This window comes from Aphelocoma coerulescens, chromosome 6 (assembly GCF_041296385.1).
Source record: "Aphelocoma coerulescens isolate FSJ_1873_10779 chromosome 6, UR_Acoe_1.0, whole genome shotgun sequence".
NCBI classification, from domain to species: domain Eukaryota; kingdom Metazoa; phylum Chordata; class Aves; order Passeriformes; family Corvidae; genus Aphelocoma; species Aphelocoma coerulescens.
Genome location: NC_091020.1, coordinates 2,382,451 through 2,404,082, shown reverse-complemented (window position 1 = coordinate 2,404,082; position 21,632 = coordinate 2,382,451). Strand labels below are relative to the sequence as shown.

At 46.5% G+C, this 21,632-nt stretch overlaps 1 protein-coding gene across 1 annotated transcript; it reads right to left on the bottom strand.

Moving 5' to 3' along the window:
* Positions 1–3,402: 3,402 nt before the first annotated feature.
* Positions 3,403–20,711, bottom strand: MINPP1 (multiple inositol-polyphosphate phosphatase 1). The gene is made up of 5 exons (XM_069018855.1): positions 20,135–20,711; positions 19,181–19,369; positions 18,265–18,362; positions 17,179–17,312; positions 3,403–7,097 (listed from the first exon to the last, which is right to left on the bottom strand). Exons 1-5 carry the CDS (start codon positions 20,673–20,675, stop codon positions 6,698–6,700), a joined length of 1,362 nt encoding a protein of 453 aa, XP_068874956.1. The 5' UTR covers positions 20,676–20,711; the 3' UTR covers positions 3,403–6,697.
* Positions 20,712–21,632: the final 921 nt, after the last annotated feature.

The following is a 21,632-nucleotide window of genomic DNA, read 5'->3' as shown; positions in this document are numbered from 1 at the left end:
TAGGGGGTTGGGTTTTTTACATTGATAGGTGGGTGAGAGGCTGGACATGACCTGGCTGTGTGTGCTGGCAGCCCAGAAAGCCAACTCTGTCCTGGCTGATCCAGCACAAAGGTGGGATCAAGAGCCATCTCCCTGTGCTTCAGACAGAACTATCCGATTGTTTGAAAATATTCCCTCTACCTCAAACCCTTGTATATTTATTCTAACAAACCAATTACTCATTTCAAATTACCATCATTAAAAAACCAGGATATTTCACGTTCATAAATATTAGGAAGAAAAGTTGTTCCAATTTTCAGAAGTACTTTTAGGCAACCAAAATCCTCAGAGAGCAGCAAATAGCATTAACAGCAAGAAGGAGCAGTACATCATACACAGAGGACATCTTTGGGATGCTATTTTGTGTGGGGGAAGTGTGAAATAAAAACCTAGACAAGTTCACAAGAATTATCATTTCACTCCTTTTCAAGTCAACCACACAGCCTCACCTTGAACAGTGTGTGCAAGTGCGGCCCAGGAAATGTATTTATAGGCACAGGGTAAAACCAAGTCAAAAATCAAAGTAGCAATGAGAAGAACAGAATAACTTCAGCACAAGGAATAAATAAGCAAGATAAGCCCCTCCCATGTGGGGAAAAGAAAATCGAAGTCACAAGTAGCACAAGTGGGATGCAAAGAGGTCAAGTGTTGAACCCCTTTCCCAATAAAAGTGCTCCAAGGAATGGGATGAATTGCTGGTGTTGAGGAACACAACACTGAAACAAGATCTGTATCACAAGAACAGCTCCAGAACACATGCCAAGCCTCACCATTTGCATATGGTAACTAACTCTGCTAATTGAGAATGTTGGAAGCTTCCACTGTTTTCAAATCAGCCCTGGAAACGTGGCTGAAATTCCAGTCTAGCAGGCGACTCAAATGAGAGCAGCTGGATCTTCCCAAAGCTCCAGCTGAGCTCCAGCATCCACCATATCCCACTGCCAAGCAAATCACAGAATCACAGAAGGGGCTGGGCTGGGTGGGAAGGGACCTCAAAGCCCATCCAGTGCCACCCCTGCCATGGACAGGGACACCTTCCACTGTCCCAGGCTGCTCCAAGCCCCAATGTCCAGCCTGGCCTTGGGCACTGCCAGGGATCCAGGGGCAGCCTCAGCTGCTCTGGGCACCCTGTGCCAGGGCCTGCCCACCCTGCCAGGGAACAATTCCTTCCCAATATCCCATCCATCCCTGCCCCTCTGGCACTGGGAAGCCATTCCCTGAGTCCTGTCCCTCCAGCCCTTGTAAAGAGTCTCTCTCCATGTTTCCTGCAGCTCCTTCAGGCCCTACAAGGACACAATGAGGTCACCCCAGAGCTTCTCCTCTCCAGGCTGAACAATCCCAGCTCTCCCAGCCTTTCCTCCCAGCAGAGCTGCTCCATCCCTCTGCTCATCCTGGAGCCTCCTCTGGCCTCTCTCCAGTAGCTCCTGTGCTGGGCCCCAGGGCTGGGACAGTTCTGCAGGTGGGGTCCCACCTGAGCAAGGCAGAATCCTGCCTTTGGGTTAGGAAAGCACCAGGAGAGCTGTGTAGAAGAGAAATTCCTGAAGAAAAATATATAAAGCTAAACACAAATCCACTTTCCTTAGCTCAAAAAAACCCTGTAGCCACAATCATGAGTAGATGGGGAATGTTTGCTCTGGCCCAATGCTCAGGGCACCATGTCCCACCAAAAGCCAGAGGGCACCAGGCTGAAGGACCTTCAGCCTGATCCCACCTGGATCCTCTTTCTGGAGTGCTCCCCAGGATTACCTGGGCACCTTCTATTTCTCTAAGAGGTTCAGGATTTGTTACCACAGCCAGGGAAGCATTTGAGAGCCACAGGTCACTAATGTGGACAAGCCTGCAGAGCTTTTCTGACTCAAATAAATAAATAAATAATACAAAATTCACCTCGCTCCCTCCATACTACTCCTTCCACAATAATCCCTTCCCTGTAGACAAGGGATTTGCTTCTGTTAACTGAACACAGTAAGAGGAGTGCTCTAACCTTTCAGCAGAATGGCAGAAAAACAATGCTCCCTTTAAACCCTTTCTCAAAGGAATTGTAATTAAATAAATAACTGAATCCACCACCATAAACCCCACATGCTGTTAGCCTGAAACTCCTCGGTCCTGATTTTACATATTGAAAGAAGCTGGAGAAAAAAAAATAGCTGTAAATGCAATTATCTATATATAATCTTCATTTCCCACTTTTGGAAGCAAACAAGGGAGGGAATAAAGTCACACGGCCTTTACAGAGATCTCCCTGTATCAGATCTGGAAGCAGCACCCAGCTCTGGCCTGGCATGTATTCCAGAGCCAACGAAAACCCTCTTCAAAAACATTATCAACATCAGAAACAGAGCAATTTAGAAATAGTTTTCTACTTACCAGACCACAAATCCTGAGAAATCAAGCAGAAAACCAGCACTCAGCAGCTGAACTGGATACAAAGGAGCTGCCGAGGCTTCACGAAGATTAATTTGAAGGTGGCAGCGTGTCAAAGCCAAAATGCAACCCACACCCCCAGCAGGCACAGCAACACAAAACACAGGCAGGACTTTGAAACAAAGCAAGCCCCTGCACACACGGCCAAGGGCAGCCTCCCCAGCTCCTGCCACTGCCGGCGATGCAAGGGCAGCTGGCCCCGGGACAGCGCATCCGGGGGAGCAGGAAGGGGGGCAGGAAAGAGCGTTCCGACTCTCCCTGGGGACAGGCTGGGCACACCCAGGCACTGGCACTCGGCTGTGACTCTCCTTCTCAGGGTCCTGCCTGACCACCCTTTGCAGGACACGAGACCTTCACTCCAGGCCAGTCAGGTCAGAAGAGAAGCTGTAATTTAAAACCCAGGAAAGCAAGAATTTAACAATTTAAAGATAAGCCATTAGTCCTGCCTCAGCAGCACCTGTTAATACTAACTTCCTTTTGAAAAGTTACACAAGAAAAAACTCTTTAATGCATTACAGACCCAGAAAACAGGGAGAGGAGGAGATGGATGGTGGTGATCATGTTCCTCCCCCAAAGCCTCTATGTGGTGACTTAATTTCACTCCTTTGCCTGTGACTGTACAGTCGGGGGGGCTTTTCCCCTGTTTCAGACAAGACATCCTTTATTGTTTTCCATTTCCAGCTGTCTTACAGACTAATACATCTTCACAGAAAATGCAAAAACAGCCCTTAATCTGACGCCATCCCCGCCACCACACCCCTTCTGCATCTACAAAAACCTTGTCAGAAGATTGTTGCTGCTTTTTATATCGGGGTTCCTGGAAACAAGAGCAAACCTTTAGTCCCCTCAAAATGTGAGAGTAAAAACCTAATTAAGGCATTTTCTATTAACCACTGAGAAATCTGATGCCTTAAAATAATCAGACACCAACACAAGTAACAGCAACCTCCCAAGTGTATTTTGAAGCAAAACACAACCATGATACCAAAGACCATGTCCTTATTGCTGCTCAGAAAACAGAGATGAATAAAGTGTGCAGTTTTATTTCACAGCACTAAAAATCCACAAGTTCTCCAAATTCATCCAGTTAGTACCAGATCATTACAAATCTGCATTTGACAGCTCCACACTAACCAGAACAGCAGCAGCTCTTACTAGACAGAAAAAATTCACTTGCCAGAAAGATTAATCATTTAACAAATTAAAATGTACTTCACATGTATCGAAGGCCAGCATCTGAGAACACTGTTGGTATCTTCCATCAGTGAAAGCTTCCAGTTTCAGAATGGTTGCAAAGAGAGTCCTTGACAGACCGCTGAGATGAGGCCTCCAGAGCCACAGGAAGGAGGAGAAAGCATTATTTGTCTTGCAGGACTTTTGCAGGATGTGGGAATGTGCACTGCCAGGAGATGTGGCAGCCTGACCAAACACTGCATACTGAGCTAGTGTCCAACTTTGGAGAAGTATTTTGATGCATTTTAGGTTCCTTTTTTTAAGTATCTAAACAAATGTCTATGTTTATTAGATAAAAGGATCCGAGTGAAGTCACCTCCCCAGTGCTCAGAACCAGAGTAAGTGCCTGGAGTACTTACACGTCCCAACACTTCTATAGTGCTACAATGGTGCAAAATTTCCACACTGAGCCTCTAATTCTGCCAAAGGAGTGAGTCAGAGCATCCTCTAAACACAGATCAGAGCCCCAACAGCGCATTTTCCTTTCCAGTTAATTGCTGACAGCCACTGAAGAGAGATCTGTTACACGGGGAGTATGAGGGTACAGGCTCTGAGGAATCCCCCACAGAATTTAAACATACAGTCAACCTGCTAATGCACAAAGGGTACTCCACAATACAAGGAATTTTTTGGTTCCTGCACCTCATCCAGCACACAATCAAAAAAGCAGTCAAGTGCAATGTATTCATCCCTCCATAAGGAAGAAGGCTGTATCTTTTAACAAATATGTCTTAAAATCAGTCTTGCTGAACTGACAACAGAATCCTCCATTCATCTCCCATAGTCAGGCTTTCATCCCTCCTCATGAATCATTACTGACTCACAGAAAAAAATATTTGTTTAAAGGTGGATTTTCTCACTCTTGTATCTGCTATTTCCAAACTTGACTGCCTTTGAACAAAGGCTCATTTCTCTGTAGCCTGACTCAAATGTTGCAATAAAGTTCCTAACTGGGATCTGTCACAACCATCACCATCAGTTGACTTAGTCTCAAGGCAGGATCATGTGAAAAAGGAGACATGTAAAGGTGATTGAGCAGTAGTCATATGCAGGGGCTGACAATTATCCTGACCTATATTCCTCTGGTTGTTGCAGCACTGAACTCCTCCCTAACCATTTCCCCAGCTTCAGAAAGAGCTGCAGATTTAACACGGGCAAGTGCCGAAATATTTGAGTCGGTATCTTCAGTGATCTCTTGGTCCCTGCAGCAAGGAGTGCACTAATGAAACACAGCCCCACAACCACAGGTAGGGAAATGCCCTTAACTCAGAGAACAACAGCAAAAAGCAGGTGTTCAGTTGCTCCTTAACTTACAGGTATGTAAACCTGAAGTGCTTTTATACAAGGCGTATTAAGAAAAAAGTGACAAAAGGCTGAATCCTCAGAAAAATTCTTTTTAAAAAAAATCATACGGTAAGTGTAACTCCTCAACTTGGAGTTTGGCTTGCTTTCTCCTGTTTTTGTAGCAGTGAAGTTCCCATTTCTGGGGGCGAGCCTACAAAAAGGACTTACCAGGTACACTATAGACATTTATACCCTCAACTGCTGCAGGCTATGCTGTGGTAATCACTTATTCCAACCCTCCACCTCCTGCCCAGAAAACACAGCAAATTAGACCCCACTTTACAGGGTGAGCTCTGAACACTCATTAGAGGGTGAGAGTGCACACACACTTCAAGAGCTACCAGCACCATAAATCCATACCCTCATCTGCTTTGGGGCAACTTGGTCAAACAGCCATTCCCTTGCAGGTGATGAAGGAATTTTTAATCTCAGTTAATTCAGACATTTCTCGTCAGTTATCTGCAGTTTTCCTTTTCCCGTCACGCTGCAGAGCTCTAAAATACTTTCCAGCTTTCAGGAATAAGGGAACCTACTTAAAGTGCAGTTGCTTTAAAAGATCACCAGCCCTTCTATGCCATTCACCTCTTTAAAACCAGCTACATTTCAAAAGCAAAGTGGCACATCAAATGTGTAAGGCCTACATAAGGGGCAGCTTGTTTGGTACCTTAAAGTTAGCAAAAGTAAAGTCTCAGCCCAGTCTTTATACAGTTCAAAAACCTGGATTTAGAGTCATCAACAATTCCATTTCAAGCAGGGGGCTGGAGACATCAGAGGTGTTTTCCAGCCAGAGCTGGTAGGAAAACTGTCAGCACCTGGCCAGGACCAAGATGTTCACAGCCTAACCTGAATGCCCCGGCCCAAATAACACCAGAAATGGATGGTGTTAGTGAAAGGATGCCCCAGAGCACTTAGAGAACAACTGCTGCATGTCCCAAAGCACCTTAAAGAACAGTGGTGACTTTCCACACCCTCACTATTTTCTCTTTTTCTCCTACTTCTTTTGAAAGATAATTTACTTACCCCAGAGACTAACATGCTATGCAGGATGGGTTGAGGATGACTGAAAGACTTTTAATTCCTTGCCCCTTTTCAAGCAGGTGATGCATGCAGGAACTCCTCTGCTTTAAAATGCCCAAAATAGAAATGCTGCTGTCCAGGCAGAAGTTGTGCAGCTGTAGAGAAGAGCTACGTACCCTCTCCCTTCTAGAAGCTTGGGAAAAGGATCAAAAAAAGGTTTGAAGTATTTCATGCGTGGCACAGGAAAACAGCAGCTAGGAACACAGGCAGTGCAAAGCAGTACTGAATCAATCCAACCACCTTCAGATCCAATAAAATAGAAGCTGCCCCAGCTCTTAAATCCATCTATGGCCCATTCATAACAGCACTGACCAATGAAATCAGCTTATTAGTACATATAAACACACAGGTACTTGTGTCTTGCATCACACATTTGTTACAACTTCCCTGTGACAGCAGTTGTTTTTGCAGCTCTGCTTATGCAACAGAGAACCCGTGCACTGAGCTGAGACAGCCTCCCAAATCTGCAAGGTTAGAAAGTCAACACAGCAGCAGCAAATCATCCAAAGTGCTTGTTCCCAACGCCTGTGGAACTGAACCCAGACCAACTTGAAGAACGCCCGCTCTGTTCGCTCCCTCACAGCTCATCCACAGCAGTGATGTTGACTTTGGGCAATTCGCACTCCTCTTTGAAGTGGCAGTTTTCCAGGATGTCCTTGTAGTAGTCCTTGAGGTCTGCGTAGGTGGAGATGGTCTCGTTGGAGTGATGGAAGGACAGCAGTTTCTCATTGAGCAGCAGCTGCACCTGGTACTCCTCCTGGGAGGCGTTCACGTGGTCGCAGTGGTAGAGCACGAGCACCAGGTTGGCTGCGTAAGGCACGATGCGGCCGCTGCGGAATTTCCGCTGCGTGTGCCGGGCGTAGTTGTTGGCCAGGAGAGGCTCGTCATCTTTGAAGTAACCCATCAGGGCAAGCAGGGGCTGGAGGGTCTCTGCGTGCCCAACTTGGACAATCAAAGGTGAAGAAATGGGTTTGGAGCTACAAAAGAAAAGAAGGTGAAGGGATGAGCAAGAGCCTGTGCTTTAAAACAAAACAGCAACACATTGCACAGCTGCCAGCAGCCACGGCCAAAGGACACCTTGAACTTGTGTTACTCCTGACCAAAACCTCTTTGGGAATTTCAGTCTGGTACAGACATTTTAAATGCAGCTTCCTGAACTTTGTCCAGGTATTGATCCCAGGCCAATGCAGTGAGATTCAGCAAGAACAAGTGCTGAGTCCTGCCCTGGGGTCATCCCAAGCCCTGCAGCTCCAGGCTGGGGCAGAGGGGCTGGAAAGGGCCCATCAGGAAAGGCCCTGGGGGTGCTGTGCCAGGGGGGCACGAGGCCAATGGCTGCTGGGCTGTGCCAGCCATGGGGTGGCCACAGGCCCAGGGCAGGGCCCGTCCCCTGTGCTGGCCCTGCTGAGGGACCTCGAGGGCTGTGTCCAGTTCTGGGCCTTCCCAGCCAGAGAGCCCTGGAGGGGCTGGAGCGTGTCCAGGGCAGGGAACAGAGCTCAAGCCCCTCACTGGATGTGAGAGAGTCTCCTTCAAATCATCAGCAGCGTTTATCAAATTTAGTCTGAAGACAGTGATCCAGTGATGCACAAGAACAGTTGTCCCTCCCCAGTTTACCAGTCCAAGTGACCAGCAGGAATACTGCTATTGCTAGTTCCTGAGGACACCAAGCAGTCCAGAAGGAGATAATGCTCCCTCAGCAACAGGTCAGTAAATCAAGCCACTGACTCGTAGCATGAATGAGGACAGTTTATTTAACAAAAGGTTTTATGTAACAAAAGGTTACACACTGCTCAGCCAAAGGGGAGATAAGAGCTGGCTTGCTGTGCCAGGAAGCACCAGCCAAAAGGAAAATCTGACCCTTGCTCCAGGGAAGGATGATGGCTTTTGGGGACCATTTCCAAGTGGCCCAGGTCACTTGATCTAGCACAGGTAAATACAGGTTTAGCTTTCAGGAGACACATCTTGATTGGTCTCAAAAGGAGGCATTTCCCCCCCTCCAACCCAAAGCAATGGAAAAATGGTTAACTGGGAGACTTGCCTGTGGACTGGAACTTTGATCAGCTCAGCAGGAATTCAGTGCTGGGCCAGGATGGGCCCTACCAGCTCAGTGTAGCCATGGTGTTTTTGGAGTCTGACACACACCTTGTACCGTGCTCCTGGTGAGCCTGAGCCCTTCTGACTCCACTCCTCAGACTCTCCCCTTAGGCAAAACATCCCTTGAAAAATATATCCAAATCCTGCCTCTGTTTTCCGTTCAAAAGAAGCAGCACTCAAACCACAGAAAGGTTCTCTATGGAGGACATTATATTGTTTTTCCACCTATGCCTTTGCTGCACCAAGAGCTTTACATTCACCACACTCTTCCAGCTCCTCCAAAATCAGTGTTCCTGCCCATGTTCTCCCCTTGCTATTTATGACCCCTTCACTCATTTTAAAATCGTAAAGCTTTTGGATCCTTGAACCCCTTTCTCCTCCCTTCCCTCTCTTGTCCATTTGAGCAGTTGATGTGTATCCTTCCTGTCCACACACACCTGCAGGGAAGTATTTTTAGGTTTTAGGACACATTCACATCCTCCTGTCACAGCAGCAAGACACAGATGTCTATGGAAGGAGACAGAAGGCCATTCCTTTGATCTCCTGCAATCTGCAGCTCAGAAGTCTCCTGGGCCAGAGGTGGCTTCTAGGTAATGAATCATTCCTTTGCCAAATCCCTCCTTAAATCCACGTGAGTTTCCAGCATACACAACATCCTGTGGCAAGGAGTTGCACAGCTCCATGCACTGATCTTCATTTTTTTTTATTTGTAGATGCCAAGTCCCATCTAATCCTCTTTGTTCTACTCACAGCTTTGCAGCAGTGTTCTTCCCAAGCTGAGAAATCCTACCTTAGTCCTTCCACAATTTTCCACATGAGCTATATCCCTTTAGATCAGAGTATTAGAATGCACAATACTCAAGAACCATAAGCTACATCATAAATTTGTGCTATACCCATGGACTCTCTACTTAATTCCTGATATCCAACATGGAATCACAGAATGGTTTGGATTGGAAGGAACCTTAAAGATCATCTCATTCCAACCCCCTGCCAGGGGGGGTCAGGGACACCTTCCATAGATCAGGCTGCTCCAAACCCCATACGTCTGAAGTTTGAGTTATTTCTGGACAGCTGCAACAACCTCGTAACTCAGCTCCTGAGTTTGAGTTCTCCCAGATTCAATCCAACAGGTGATAAGAAGATTGTTTTTCCCTCACGTGGATTACTTGACAGCTCTGCAGTTTTCCAGCCCAGTCAGTCTCACCGGGCCCTTTCACAATCTTCCCAGTATAAACACTTCATCTTATTTATCTTGATTAAAACCGCCACATTTGCAATGCCACTGAACTTGTCACCTCTTTTTCCTGCGTCATTTACAACATTCCGAGCGGGTCAGATTGCTCCAGCTCTATCTCTGCTAGGGAAAATTGATCCGCTGTCCCTACCCTCCATTTCTTGTAATTCCATCAATTTTTTTCCCCTGTGTAAGGACATTCCGCCTTAACCCCATCTGCTTGACTTCTTTAGATAAGGAAACCTGTTGAGAAAGATGTTTGGAAGTCATGACTGTGGCTACCAGATCACCTTATTTAGTATTTGCTGATCCCTGCCAAGAGCTCCAAGAGGAATGCTTTCCTTTTTGAGGGCCATCCTAACACTTCCCAGGTGTATCAAGGTGCTCAACAGTACTAGTCTCGAGCATTATTTCTACAAGACTGGCCTGGAATTCTGATTCTCTCCCAGAGCTGCTTTTTAAATTTTTCCCTTATTTAAATATTTGTACTTTCATGTCGTCCCAGCTGCATGGTGGTCGGTGTTTTGTTAACTAAGAAGGAAGCTGGAAATGGAAATATGCTGCTAGAATCTCCAAAACAACCCTACACAGGCATTACTGACTCCACAGGGAATGGATTTCACATCCCACCACTCCAAAAAGGCCTCAGAAATGCTAAGACAAAAAAAAAAAAAATTAACATTCTGGCTATCAATGCTGGCTTTAAGCAAAGTTTGGCTTTACTTTTCAGCTAAGTAGGAATGTTGAAATGGAAGGAAATCACAAAAGATATAGCAAAAACTGAATCATAAAAAAAACCAGCGAGACATATGTTTGCAAAGCAGGAAAAAAATTATAGCACAGGCAAGTTTTTAAGAACAAGGGAAGAAGTGACAAAAGAAGGACTAAACAAGATACTCATTCTCAGTCTGAATTGAGTTTTTCTTCACCTGCTTTAGTCTCGTGAAGTCCTCATGCCAACAGGCCAAACAGCCTTGGGAGGCAAAACAAACCTCTCCCACTCAGAGCTATCCCACTGGATTAGTTTAATGAGGATTAAAACTGTTTCCTGATACGACACAATCCTGAGTTCTCCACAGCCTTTTTAACACAGCATGCCTGGTGATACTGGCAATTTCCCAGACTGCTCCAGCACTCCCTGTTCAGTCTCCAGGGTCAGGACTCCAGCTCAGATGTGGTTTCCTATCATCCAGCAATGACAATCAAAATGGCCATCAAGGTTCAAAAGCAGTATTTTTGATTGTGGGGAAAAGGATGACAAATTAGCTCTTCAGAGAATACACACAGGCAAAGGTTACCACTGCCCCTGGCATTTCTGATAAAGCCAGAACAAGCAACAAAACACTGATAAACAGTAGCACAGGCTAATAAAATATTAAGTGGCAGGCTTGATGTTGCCACTCAATTTGCCTCACAGTTGATCAATGAGTCAGCATCTTGTTGGAAGCATCAAAGTTCTCAACATCATACTCTGGTAATTGCTAATGATATTTCAATCCACTTTTCCTCTCCCTTTTATTTACTAGTATATGGCTTGGGAAAGCCCACCGAGTAAGCCTCATTCCCATCTTTGAAGGGAGATGAAGGGACTGTGCATAAAACTCTGCCATAAAATATGAGGAGCTTGTTTGGAAGGGATTGGTTTCATATTCATCTCATGGGGCACTTTCAAATGAGCTGAAGGGGCTCTCAGTAGGCAGAGCACAAGCAGGGTTCCTTGGAGAGATGTGCCACCTCCTGAGCTGCCCACACTGGGGCTTTACAGAATTTTTTTTTTTTTTTACACCTTTTAAATAAATCTTCCTACAGATGAAAATGAAGAAAGTACTGAACAATTCAGTAGCACAAGCCAGAAGCCAAGTCTCACCATGGGGAAAAAAAAACATTGTGGAGAAGCACAGATGTGGGATTTATTATCCAGGCAAATTCTAGTTCTCCTGCATCTCAGAAGATTTGGGTTTAACTCAATCTTCTGCATCAGCTCACCCATCCTCAAGAGCAGATCATTCCTACTCTTCCCAGGACTACTGATAGTTCATTCTCCATATGGAAAAAGTGAGCTTTCTTTTAACCAAAATTTATTTCCTAAGCACTGATTGGTCTTTCAGCTAGAAATAACCCAAACCCCAGGAAATAGTGGGATAAGAAGAAACACTTCCTGCTGCAAAGCTCAACTGGCCAACCTTCAAACCTCATGTAAAAATCCCTCCAACAACTGCAAAGAAGATAAGCTTTAACACCTGTTTAACAAGCATGCTTAGACTACATGCTATCCCTTTCCTCCCTAATAAAAAAGCCAGGTCACAGGACTCCAAAACCTGTTTTCAACTATGGGATCCTTCTCTCCTCCCTCTGTGATTTATTGGGAAAAAAAAAAAAAAAGCTGGACAAACCCTAAACATACCAGGAAGCAGCAGAGATCAGGGAATGCAGTGGTGGAACTCAGGGCAGCAGTAGTATTTAATAGTGGTGATGCTCAGAGGATTATCATCAGTGGGAAGAAGAATAAAAAAAAGTTAAAAAAAAATATCTGTCAAATAGTATTAAGTCCTTATATGTCAAAATTTTCACCATGAATAGTAGAGGAGAAGACAGCCAATTATTCCCAGAATCAGCGCCAACACAACAAAATGCCACCACTAATACTGACAAGATAAAATTTTTCTTCTGTTGCAACAAGGAACAAGCTCACTCATGACAAAAGCAGACTTGAAAAGCTGACTGGACTACACAAAACTCATTAAAAACCCTGATTAAAAGGCTCTTATCTCATCCTGCAACACTTAATCACTCGGAGCTAATTAGGCTTCCTTGTGTTTCACTGCAGAGCTGCTGCACTTCCAAAGGCTCTTTCCTGGCTGATCCCACCTCTCCCATTGTTTCAAACCTCAGAGATTTGCAGGAGCACCAGGCTGATGCTCAATGTTGATCCATCACAAACCAAGAGGGCCATGCCACTTGGCAAACCCTTCCTGCCCAAGGTGGACACTGGTCAGACCAGTTCATTTGCCTGTTACTTGCCTAGGTACTGTTTCATTTGGGTTTTTCACTCTCACATAAAAGGGTATGACTCTATAAAAGTTGCTGAGATACTTTTTCAGATCAATCCTGAGCAAGCATGTAGTAACTAATTAATGTGAGATTAAGGACATGCTGGGGAGCCTGAAAGGCACAAGAAACTTTAAATCTCTAGTTCTGGGCAGACAGATGAACAGCCACATTCCCCAGGGAGATCCCCTGGGCTGCCCAGCTCTCTGAGAGAAGTCAGCAAATACACACACTTCAGAAAAGCAGACACAGAGATGCTGCTGAGTGTGCCACAAGGATCTGTGGAGAACTTCACCTCTTGGATGGCCCTTTGTCATTCCCAACAGGGAGGTCAGGCTCCCAGGGAACCAATTTGCACAGGCTTCAGGTTCATATTATCTGCCAGAAAATGCCCATCCTGGGGGAACAGCCCTGGACAGGGGGGATTTATTGTACAGCTACCCCGAGGGAAGTGGCGACAACATTAATCCTATTAGAGCATTAGTGAGATGGCATGGCAAGAAACGATAGTCAGGAAGGAAACAGTGCCCTGCCGAAAAGCAGCAACCCCCATAAGGAATGTCCCCGTCTGGATGGCAGCGCTCAAGGGGAGCAAATGGAAAGATACATTGGGATTGGGATTGCCAAACCCTCCAAAGGCTCCACTGCCCCAAGGGAGATGCACCAGCACCCCCACAAGCCTTCAGTATTCCTAAACCTTTCCTGGGGCAACCAGGCACATGCAAGCCAGCCTGGTCAACCTGGGAAAATCCAGAACCGAGCTGACAGTATTAGATCTACTCACAAATAAATTCCTTTTAAGGGATGAGAGAATCAAAACTGTCAGTGTCTGGGCTGTCCCCAGCACCCCTCTCCTGGATTTCTCCAGAACCCTTCTCCAAAGCCATCCTCTTCCATCTGCATTTCTCTTCCTAACTACCAAACAGTTTGCACAGGGTGAAAGCTGTTGCCTGGATCCTGAGGTCAAGCAAAACTTGTCCTTTCTTCACCAGCGCTGATGAAAATCTGTAAGGAGCTGCAGGTCACAGCAGACCTTTAAATAATCTTGTCAGAAGTCCTACCTTTGAAAGATGGAGCAATCAAAGCCAACCATATACTATGATACAGAGCTGCTGACTGAGACATTGGCTGTTTATTAATCAAAGTCACCCCAGCAGCAGTGAAGGGGTTTTAATAAACAAACTGACTGAACATTTTGAACCTGAGCAAAAGGGGATTTTCAATCTAATTATTTCATTGCTACTGCATGCATAGAAGCTTTTTGCTTCGTTCCCTTTGTACATACAATAAAAAGAGTTTTGAACTGCAGAGTGGTTTTAGATCACCCATTATATTCCTTTGTACTGAGTCACAGATTTGGAAGGAGCAATTAGGGCACAGTGGTAAATGACTCCTGAAAGGTTACCAATTGTGTTGGGAAGTGACCTGCAAAGAGGAAGGCAAATTACATGGAACAATAAAAGCTACCAATAAACTAGTATTGGTCACTGCCAAATTAGCCTGTTTACTGTACAGCTTTGTGGTATAACTCACAAAGATCACCTTCCCTTCATCTGGAACCATATTCAAATTCAAATAAATCTTTCTTTTTTAATACCTTGGACCCATTTACCCTCTCAGAGGAAACCACCACCAAATAGTCTGCAATGCATATGGGCAGCTAGGCTGGTATTATCAATACACACTGTAAATACTGAGATGGCTGCACAAAGCACCCTCCCAGTTTCCAGAGCCTTATGGTAACCCCTTTGGACAGTACAAGCAGTAACAGGTATTCCATATTCTTTCGCCAGCAGGAAATATTAATGTTAAATACTTGAAGCTAGAAGGAAAAAAAAAGGAGTCTAAAACAGCTTTAGTGAATATGCTTAAAGTGTGCCCAAGTGTGCAGCTGCAAAGGTTTTTAAAATCAGATGAGCAGCTTCATATTGCATTAAGTTCCAAAAGACCTGGATTTCTCATCAACACACTGAGTTTCTGTGGGCAGAATAATGTTCATTAAACTGCTGGGAAAATCAGCAGTGAAAAGTAATTCTCCACTAGCTTCTCTGGCTATTTTCTATCCCTAGCAGGCAGACTTGGAAAAAACCACAATTCTTAGTCCATAAAACACTTTATAATTGTGAAGACTGCCCAAGTATGCCATTTCAGCACAGCAAATCATATGGGTTTGATATGGAACAAGTGAAACTTTTAACCAAAGTTTATCTCCTAAGCGAAAATGGTTTCATTTCATATACATCTCTTGTGATACATTTCATCATATTTTTGTAACTAAGAAAATTTGTATGGAAGAAAGAGAGTCCCAGCCCCCAGCTTCTCCCTAGAAATGTGATCATGACACTTCCTTCCAGACTGGAAAAGAGGTATGGAGGAATGTGGTGGTCCTGAAAGGTCCACTGGGCTGGTTTCTACTAAAGAATTAACCTTTACTAGACACTGATACTTCATTGCTACTGGGGTGCAGAAGAACAGGGCCCATGCACTGTGCTAACAGAAGGTGGTCATTAGTACAACTCTGGCAAATCCTACATCAGACCCAAGTTCCTGAATAGAAATTCCGCCTTTCCACCAGCTCTCTGGATGGGGCAGTTGCCAAAAGCAATCACAGAGTGAAAATCCCTTTTACAGCTTTTAACACCATCTTGCTGTACAGCAAGACCTACCCAGAAGAGACTATTGCTAGTTTAAACCACAGAGTTATACTGGAATTCACATGATGAAAGATCCTCAAACATCTGAAATTCTGCACTGCAAGTTGAAGGTGGGACTAATTAGCAAGAGGTATTTATTACCACCTTCATCATATTCTTAAGGATAGACTAATCAGCAGGAGGGGTTTTCCACCAAAGAAATAAAACAAGCTTTTATAAGGCAACTAAGTTTGGCGGGCAGATTGCAAGGGCAACAACCACCTCATGGAAGAAACAGGTTTTCTCTTTTTAATTTCACTGTAACTGGGAATGAAAACAGAACAAAGCTATTGAACATAAATGCATAAAGTGTGCTACAAAAACACAGCTTTGCCAACACTGCTCTCCACTGCCAAGTCTGGAGCAGAACAGACAATCCAGATCCTTCAGCTTCTTCCCAGAACAGAAGTGCTTCCCTTTCTAATTCTGGATAGCCCAATCTAAGCTTTCCGAAAAGAAAAGAGATCATGGAGCAAAGGTAATGCCCTGGAAGTAAATTTCTTGCTCTTAGGTTTTTAGAGCAAGCAGTCAGTTATAAATCAATGCTAAACACCATTAAATTGAAACAACATTCCACTGAAAGACATTTCATCATCACAAAAGTTCATTTTCTGAAAATGCTGCAAAAATATTTAACTTGTTGCCTTGAAGTTGATCATCACCACACAGAGAAAGAAGAGACTGGCATATCTTTTTATCTGTATGTTTTCTTGTTTTCCTTTGTACTCGTACACTGCCCCAGGATGTCCCTCTCCATAGATGAAAGAGATAAATCTCTCTCTCCCTAGACGAAACAGGATTAGCTGCACCTCCGCTCCCTAGATTCCAAGAGGGACAAGCTGTTCCAAGACAGTGGCCCTGGTAGATTCCCACATCCTCTCCAGGTTACCCAACCCAGTTTATTCCCAGGTCTCCAGTGCTTTACGACTGCCACCTTCCGTTGTGGAAGGGAGTAACACATTCCTGTGGCACTCGGCTACCTCAGCTCTCCGGTTCCTGTTTAGGATGACGCTCATCCTGAACACTGCTCGCATCCAGCTTGGAAATTTGCAAGATTTAGGGTCCTGATCCTTTACACTAACTGCCTGCTTCCCTCTGTGATGGCAAAACAACACGAGAGCCCCAGGGATTGCAACTGAACTTCCACAGCCAATGCTGAAAGACACGGAGTTCCCACGGTTTTTGGGAGCTCTGCCTCTGACACCTGCTCTTCCCACCTCTCAATTTAGCAACTGCTGATTCAGCTCCAAATAAATCAGAAACCTCCATCTGTACCTCCTCCTTCCAACTACAGCTTTCGGGGTTTTTTTTAACTGTTATCATTAAACTTACAGGGATGTTTTATACGCAGTTGAGACACACAGCTGGCTAACGTTAAGGACTGCAAGGCTGTCACTGCTCAAAGAGGAAACAGCATCAAAAGGGAGCAAAATGGATCACTCCATTCCATTATACAATCTTATGGCCCTATCCTTGATATCCTGTACTTCTATAAAATTTCCATGCTAACCTGCTAAGTTATTAATTAATGTGACTGATTATTAACTATGAATTTGTAACCGCTCAGTTTACATACGGAAAGTGCACGCAGGTTGTAAATTAACATTTAAGCAAAAAACATTTAACAAGGACATTTTAAACAAAAAAAGCTAATTGTTTTAACTCAATGTCTCCTCTCAAACTGTGCAGGAAGAGAATACCACTATCAAACAGTGGTTGGCTGTCCCCCGAAGGCCTGTGTGGATCAGCAAGTTAAAAGATGGAAATACTTCAGCTGAGCACAAAAGCATCAATGAAAGTAACAAAACATACTCTTTAAAGTAACACTGCTCCAGTAAAAATTGTATTTCTCCCTGTTAAAATTCAAGCTCCAGCTCTCCTAATATTGCCAGGTTTGGAAGTTAAGTACTGAACTCCTATTCACATGAAATCCAGCTCAGGATTGATCACAGAAAGCTCGTACCAAAGCACTGAAGCCGTTTGATTTACCTTTTGCTCTCTTCCACTGCTTTGTCCAAATGCTGGAAGATATCTTGGAATAAAATGCAGCTGGAGCGACTGTTGATGTCATAGCCATATCCTCTCTTCCAGTATTGCTTCAGGTCATTCAGGTATTCCAGCACCTAAAATCAGAGCTCACAGGTTTTTATTATTGCACCAAGGGAAAACAAAAAGCCCACAGCCTGAAGCAATGACACAACCCCAAACATCAAGGCTCCAGTTGAAACCACTTCAGCATAAAACCAGACAACAGATCAGACCAAAGAGCCACCAAATTCAGCATCTGGCTATGCTCACGGTCAGGTGAGGTGCTGCACATCACAAGACAACCATTATCCACTACTTTTTTAGCACTTCTGATTTTGTCTTTGGCTCATCATTCTTCCCATAGAATCCATCCCACATCTTTAGCTCAGCTTCTCTGGTTTCACGTTCCAGAGATGTGCACACATCTCAGACAGAACTGTGCCTTAGAATTATTCAAGAGCACACGGTGCTCTCCTTGTTCTTTGTTCCTTTCCTGACAACTCCTGGCATCAAAGGCTTTTCCCACCTCCCTGCTGAGTTATTTATAAGGACACTGAACAGGGCAGGTCTCAGCAGATGCCCATGGTGATCCTGATTCTCTTATAGAGAGGACACCACTTACTCCTAACTGCCCACCCTGTAGCCAAACACCTACCTAGGCAAAGGTCTCCTCTTTTCCCAGGGCTGCAAATTTCCTTACGAGCCTTGGAGGAGCCTTACTGAACATCAAAAGTTACACCAAACAATTTTGAAAGAAGATGAACAAACATTTCTCTCATTAATCTGGGTTCTACTGGGTTTTATTAACAGGCATTTATCTGGTTTAGAGATCTAATAGTCCTCAAAACCAAACAGAGTCTCAGAGGCCCTAGAAGACCTCATTTGATGTACCCTGGAGTGGATTTTATCATGTGATTCTATCATGTGAAAAACACACATTATAGAATGGTTTGGGTTGGAAGGCCACTTAAGATCATCTCATTCCAAACCCCCTGCCACAGGCAGGGACACTTTCCACCAGACCAGGCTACTCCAAGTCCCACGTACCTTGGCATCTTCTTCACTGAAGAGTGAACACCATGGGGAGGTCACATTTTTTATAGCCAGCTCGTATGAGCAGGTGAGAAAAGCCACTTGAACAAGATCTGCAATTAATCCAACAAACAAGCAAGAGATAAACCACTGCTACACAAGCAGCAACCTCCTCTCAATTTACCTCTAAAATGGACTGCAATTACTGTTTGGCAATGCAAACAACGAAATCCAATAGGTAATTGGCAGGACAAAGGCCAAGCACCAAAAATATGCAGTTTAACAGAATTATTGCACAAAATCCAGATTTTGGGCTGCAAGCTCTTCACGTTAATCATTACAAGGGGAAAACAAGAGCACTTCACGTTAAATGCTGCCCACCTTCTGATGTGTTATAGGTGTCAGCTGCTGGTGCAGCCACACAGGGAAGGTATGAGGTCTTGGATAACTCCCCCTCCACATCAGCAGCTGAGCGTGAGCTGCAATCCCAACAGCAGCACTTATTTTGGGGGGGTTTCCCCACCACTTGACCACAGAGGGAACCCCAGCACTTCTGGACTAGCGAGTTACAACACAGACACACAGGACTGCTTCTCCTGAGGTCATATATTTGCTTGAGCTGTAACAGGTTCCACAAAAGCTACACCTGCTCCAGAAAGCAAAATTAAAGCACTCAAATCCCTCCAAAACCAGGTAAAGCTGATTTCATCTACAGGAAAGATGTTTTCAAGCATCTTTTTCTTCTGACCACTAACCAACAATCATTCATTACTGCAACACCAACACAGACTTACAGTCCCATGCACTTAATTAGAGACTGCAACTCCAATTCACAGACACTTTAAATTACCTACTCTGCATAACTACATGTCTTGGAAGTTGTTCTCGGCCAGGCCTGGAGCCAAAGCCACCTGTAAGAGGAATTCCTTACCTGCATTTAGCTCCTCCACCGGCAAACACAAGGCACTGGCGACCTTCTCCAGGACCTTCTTCATCTCGGGCCCCTCTTTGAAGGCGTTCACCTGGCACATGGCCGCGTCATTCTCCTCCACCAGGGCCACAAACTTGGCGCAGTGATCAAAGAACCGCATCAGGGAGTCGTTCACTTCAACCTCCACCTCTGAAAGCAAACGTGGGCATCAGGGGGAGCACCACCATCCCCAGGGGTACCAGCATGTGGCCACCACGACACCCTCCAAGGGACAGTCTGCCTACCACTGTACAGCTGTGTTCCCCCAGGGACACAGGGTCCCCCTCAACCTGGGCATGGGGGACTGCTCTCACGGCTTCTCTCAGCCACAGGGAGGGCAGCGGGCACCCCCAGCCCCTCTGGGAGCATCAGGAGCTCCCTCAGGGAGGATATGGGGATATGGGACTCCCCCAGCCACTCATGAAGGGCATAGGAGTACCCCAGCCCCTGGGGGAGATCAAGGCTCTCCCAGGCCCTCAGGGAGGAATAGAGCTCCCTCAGAGTGGGCGCGGGACTCTGCCAGCCCCTCTTTGAGAGCAGAGGAATCCCTCAGGCACCCCCATCCCCTTTAAGAGAGCTGGGAATCCCTTAGGGAAGGCCGGGGGCTGCCCCAGTCCCTCAGGGAGGACACAGGAGTCCCTCAGGGAGGGTGTGGAACACCTCACGAGGCTTCTGCAGCCCCTAAGCAAACAAAGGGGGCTTTCTCAGGGCAGGTGTGAGACTCTCCCAGTCCCTCAGAGAGATCACGAGGCTCCCACCCGGAGGGTGCAGGACCTGCAGGGAAGGAACTCGAATCCCTCAGGTAGACTGTGGGACTCCCCCAGCCTCCCAGCGAGCACTGGAGGCTCCCTCAGGGAAGGCACGGGAATTCCCCCCAGGGAAGGGAGGGGGGGTGTCGCGGTGTCGCGCACTCACCGTCGCCGCCGAAGTCGAGGGTGGGCCCGAGCCCGCGGCGGAAGGCCGCCCCGCTCTGCAGACAGCGGTGCTTGGAGCTGCTGGCCAGCGCCAGGCGGCGGCGGGCGGCGAAGAGCGCGGGGAAGCGGGCGGCCAAGCGCCGGGCCAGCTGCTCCATGTCGCGCCGGCCCTGCGGCGCCAGCCGCCCGTCCAGGCTCTCCTCGTACCACATGGGCCAGGCGGCCAGGGCGGCGGCAGTGGGGCAGGCGGCGGTCCCCGCGGGCCGGCGGAGCAGCCTGGCGTGCAGCTCGCCCAGCCGGCGGACCTGTCCGGCCGTGGGGTAGCGGGTGCCGTGCCGGAGCACGGCGCGGAGCTGCAGCGGGGCGCAGGAGGCGGGCAGCGACCCGCCCGCCTCGGGACCCAGCGACAGCGGGTCGCGCACCAGGTGCGGGTTCACCTCCTCGTAGCGGGACTTGGTGCCGAAGTAGCCGCTCAGCCCCGCACTCGCCGGCGGCAGGACGAGGAGCAGCATGAGGAGAGCGGCTTCCCTGCGAGGCGCCATGGCTGCCACTGCGCGGCTGCCGCAGGAAGAGGCGGAGCGTGGCCTCCTCTTCACGGCTTCGACCGCCCCAGGGACCGCCCCAGCCCGGCTCCGCCCGTCCCCTCACGGCTGTGCCCGCCCCTTCACGGCTTCGCCCGCCCCAGCACGGCTTCGCCCGCCTCAGCACTGCTTCTCGCGGCTTCTCCAGTCCCCTCACGGCTTCACCCACTCCATCACAGCTTCACCCGACCCCTCTCGGCTTCTCCAGTCACTCGTGTGCAGGCGAGGCGCTGGCGGGAGCCCTGAGGGGAGCCATGAGCTGTCTGACCTATTTTTGCATCTGCTTTGCCTCTATGGAGCCTCACTGGCTTCACGGAGCTCAGTAAAAACAAAAAAGTCAATACACACTCAGACAGGAGTTTAATTCCTCTGTATAGGCAGAATAACTGGATCGACTGCAGTAGGGAAAGAGAGGCAGAGACAAGGTACGTTGTCTTTCTCTGTCTATAAACCCTGTGAAGCAGATGGGCTCAGGACAACCTAACCTTTTTCTTGGTGGTCAGTGTCCAAGATGTGCTAGATCTGAAAAATTTAAAATTGCTCTTCTTTTTTTCTCTGCAGTTGTGCAATGTATTATCAACTCTAAGGTTTACTATTACAAAAAGTGCACCGTGTTCAACTGGAAACAGAACGTGCTTCTGTCCCTTGGAGCTGTGTTGTAGAAATCTACCTGTTGACATAAAGCAATAGTAGAAACTTGCTAACAAATCCCTACCATGTTTTATTCATCAAATTAATCTAATTAGCATTTATATTAGCTAGATATTAAGACCACTTCAACCAAAATCCAGGACCTAGGCCGTGCTGGGAACAGGGCAAGTGGGATGTGGAAGTAAACATTAAAGCTATCTCTGTTTCTCAGAGCTCTGTGAAAACTTCAGCTATGATGTGCGTATCTCCATCATTAGAGAAGCTCTG